Source organism: Manduca sexta, chromosome 12 (genome assembly GCF_014839805.1).
Source record: "Manduca sexta isolate Smith_Timp_Sample1 chromosome 12, JHU_Msex_v1.0, whole genome shotgun sequence".
Taxonomy (NCBI): domain Eukaryota; kingdom Metazoa; phylum Arthropoda; class Insecta; order Lepidoptera; family Sphingidae; genus Manduca; species Manduca sexta.
In genome coordinates, this window is record NC_051126.1 from 13311751 (window position 1) to 13314643 (window position 2893).

Sequence of the window (2893 nt, forward strand, 5' to 3'; positions counted from 1 at the left end):
CACAGGACGCAGTTGAGTTTGTCCGCACATTGTCGGGCTTTGTGGCCCGGTTTGCCGCAGCGGTAGCACAGGTCACTGCGATCTGTTGAACCTGCGCAGCCACCTCGTACGTGCCCTTGCTCGAGGCAGCGGTAGCAGCGCATGGGCCGCGCCTCAAGGACGGTCACTCGCGCTATGACCCAACCTATTTTGAGCCGTCCCGCCTTTATTTTTGGGCTGCTTTGGTGGGCACCTTGGCCCAAACGGCGCCCATCCCAGATCTATCGGGTCGGACTTCCCCCACCTTGACCGCCTCTGCAGCACACCCGCCGGCACTGCATAAGGCCGCCTTTACTGACTCGGAGGTGGCCGCGAAATCTAGTCCTGAAATTCGCAATTCGGAGCACTTGGTGGGCCGGGTTACAACTACGTCCGAGTCCCCAAAGCACTCCCTGAGCCTTGCGGCGAAGGAATCAGCCTTCTGCTCAGAATCAGCCCCGGGCACCTCGTAGAGCATGGCGCCCGTGGCTGCATACTTCGGCCTGAGCCTATCAATTTGTAGGCCAGAGAGGTCCACTCGCCGCTGAGCGTCTGTCAGTACTTCAGCGTATGTCAGCCCCTTCTCGACGGCCGCCGGTGTCAGCGATATGACTACTGCAGCTGACTTCGGCGGCCGGAGTTTCGGCTCGGGGCGCTTCGATGCTTGCCGCGGTGGTTTTGGTGCACCGGTCTTCGCTTTCTTCTTCCTGCTAACAACTTCTGTCCAGGCCGTGTCCATGGACGCAGGGGGCCGGCGGCAGCGGACGGGGCTCCAAAGCGAGTTGTGCTGGCATGTCCTTCTTTCTTCCCTTTTGGGGATTCGGCTTGGGTGTTGCCTTCTTCCTTTCATGTTCTTTCTTCTTCCCCGGCGGTGCCGTCGCGGTCGGGGCCGTGGAAGGACCCGCAACAGCTTGTGGAGGCGCGCTGGACGGCCCGGCCACAGCATCGGGAATAGGTGGGACTGGTTGGGCTGTCTTCTTCCCCTTCCCCTTTTCCTTCTCCCTCTGCGGCTTCGGCGGGGGAGGACCGCCTACTATTCCCCCCGACACGGGGAGTTGTGTGTCCCCGGTTGTCACTCTCCTTTCATGGGCCAAAGGAGGCCGCTGTGCTGGCCCCATCAGGGCGGACTCTAACTGGGCCTGTACCCTTGCCTCCACCATGGCCAGCATCTCTTCCGTCGTGGTGATATTCTTGTTGGACGCTTCCAAGTTTTCAAGACGACGGCGGAGCGAGGCATTCTCCTCCTGTAACCGTTTTACACTGGCCTCCAGGCGGGCACTGTCTTCCTGGGCCTTCTGTCTCTCTACCTTTAGGCGGGCTATGGCGGCGGACTCTGGCTGCTCAACGTACCGGGTGATGATGTTTATCACCCGGTTGAGCGCCTTTTGAGACGTGCCCTTACGATTGCCCGATTTTCTAATTATACCGCGCACAATTTGCCCGCACTCTTTAAGGTCCTCCATGAGGACGGGGCGGTCTTCATCTGAATTATCCTTTGGAGGCATCGGCGACTTTACGAAGCGGAGACGCTCTTCGATCTCCTCCTCTGTCTTCTGTCGCGCCTCCTCCCGCTTCAGTCTGTCGCGTTCCTTCTGTGCCTTTTTCAGGCCAACGTATTTTCCGGCAAAGGGAGAACGCCCTCTCCCCCTGCCATCGACTGTCAGAGCCTTAGGCGCCGGCTCATCCGTATCGCTCGTGTTGAGCGTGAGACTGTCAATCGAACGGGAATGCCTCCTCCAGAGCCTCCTGCTCCGGAGGGAAGAGACACTCCCGCTCGATTCGGAATCCTCTTCTGCAGCCCTGGCTGTTCGGACTACGACTTCGATGGGCTTAGCGCCCTTCCTCTCCTGCACTGCATTACCATCGGCGGGCTTGCGCCCAACGAACTCCGCCTCCCCAGACGGAACCGGGGTAGGCAACCTCGTCAATGGTGTTGTTGGTTGTTTAAAAAGTGAATCATCCATAACTGTTCCCACGAGTATGGGGGAAAGGGTGGTCCACCCAGGCAGAGCCCCCTGTACCTGGGTAAGCCTAGCGTAACCCGCACAGAGTGTCGGCCGGTACTCTGGCGGGGGTCGCACTCGAGACCGAACTACCCATCGGCCATGCATCCCCTCGCGGTGCGCCGCCGCTTGGGATTCGGGGTGATTTTTTATAGAGGTTTTCTTCCTCGCGGTCCGGGCGGTTAAGCCAAGACCCTCGTTCCAGCGGAAGCGCGAGACATATCCACAGACCTCCACACCGGATTACGATCTACGACGGCGACAATGGGAGAGAAAGTCCCCCCCACTGCCTGCTCGGGGCGGGGTGAGCGCACACCGAGCCCGTCGACACCCCCGGGACAGAACCGGGGGCCGCCCGAGATGGGCCAATCACCCTGCACTAGACACGACGGGCGCCGCAAGAAGCGACGACCGTCACCCAGCACTTTGTCAGGATATTCGCCGGCGCGCAGATCAGCCTGATCGACGCGCCGTTGCCCAGGGTGCACCAACGAGGAGGTTTCCTGACCTAGCACCCCTATCTTTCTTAGCCTGCACCACAATTTGTATCCCCCCAAATAAGCGCGTCTTTTACATAGTATGAAAAGTTGACACAAAACTTTAAAGTACAGTCTAGCTCAAATATAATGTTTGTTGGAACATATTGCGTTAAGGGACACATCAAGAATATTTTCTACCGCTGAATCTCATCGATAAAAGTTAAACGTATAATATTAATAATTATAAAAGGTGTAAGTAACGTAATATCATAAAGCTGTATATCGAATAGTGGCGAAGAGTCCATAAAACACGTTTCCTTTACTTAGAAGCAGCAGTGTGTAGTCACTGTTTTGTTCCGGTTTGAAGAACATTGTAGCCAGTGTAACTACTGG

General features: G+C 57.3%; 1 protein-coding gene across 1 annotated transcript; it reads right to left on the reverse strand.

Moving 5' to 3' along the window:
- Positions 1-205: 205 nt before the first annotated feature.
- On the reverse strand, positions 206-1982 carry LOC119189106 (serine/arginine repetitive matrix protein 1-like). Its single transcript, XM_037437931.1, has 2 exons — positions 734-1982; positions 206-681 (listed from the first exon to the last, which is right to left on the reverse strand). The coding sequence occupies exons 1-2, from the start codon at positions 1980-1982 to the stop codon at positions 206-208; spliced, it is 1725 nt and encodes a 574-aa protein (XP_037293828.1).
- Positions 1983-2893: the final 911 nt, after the last annotated feature.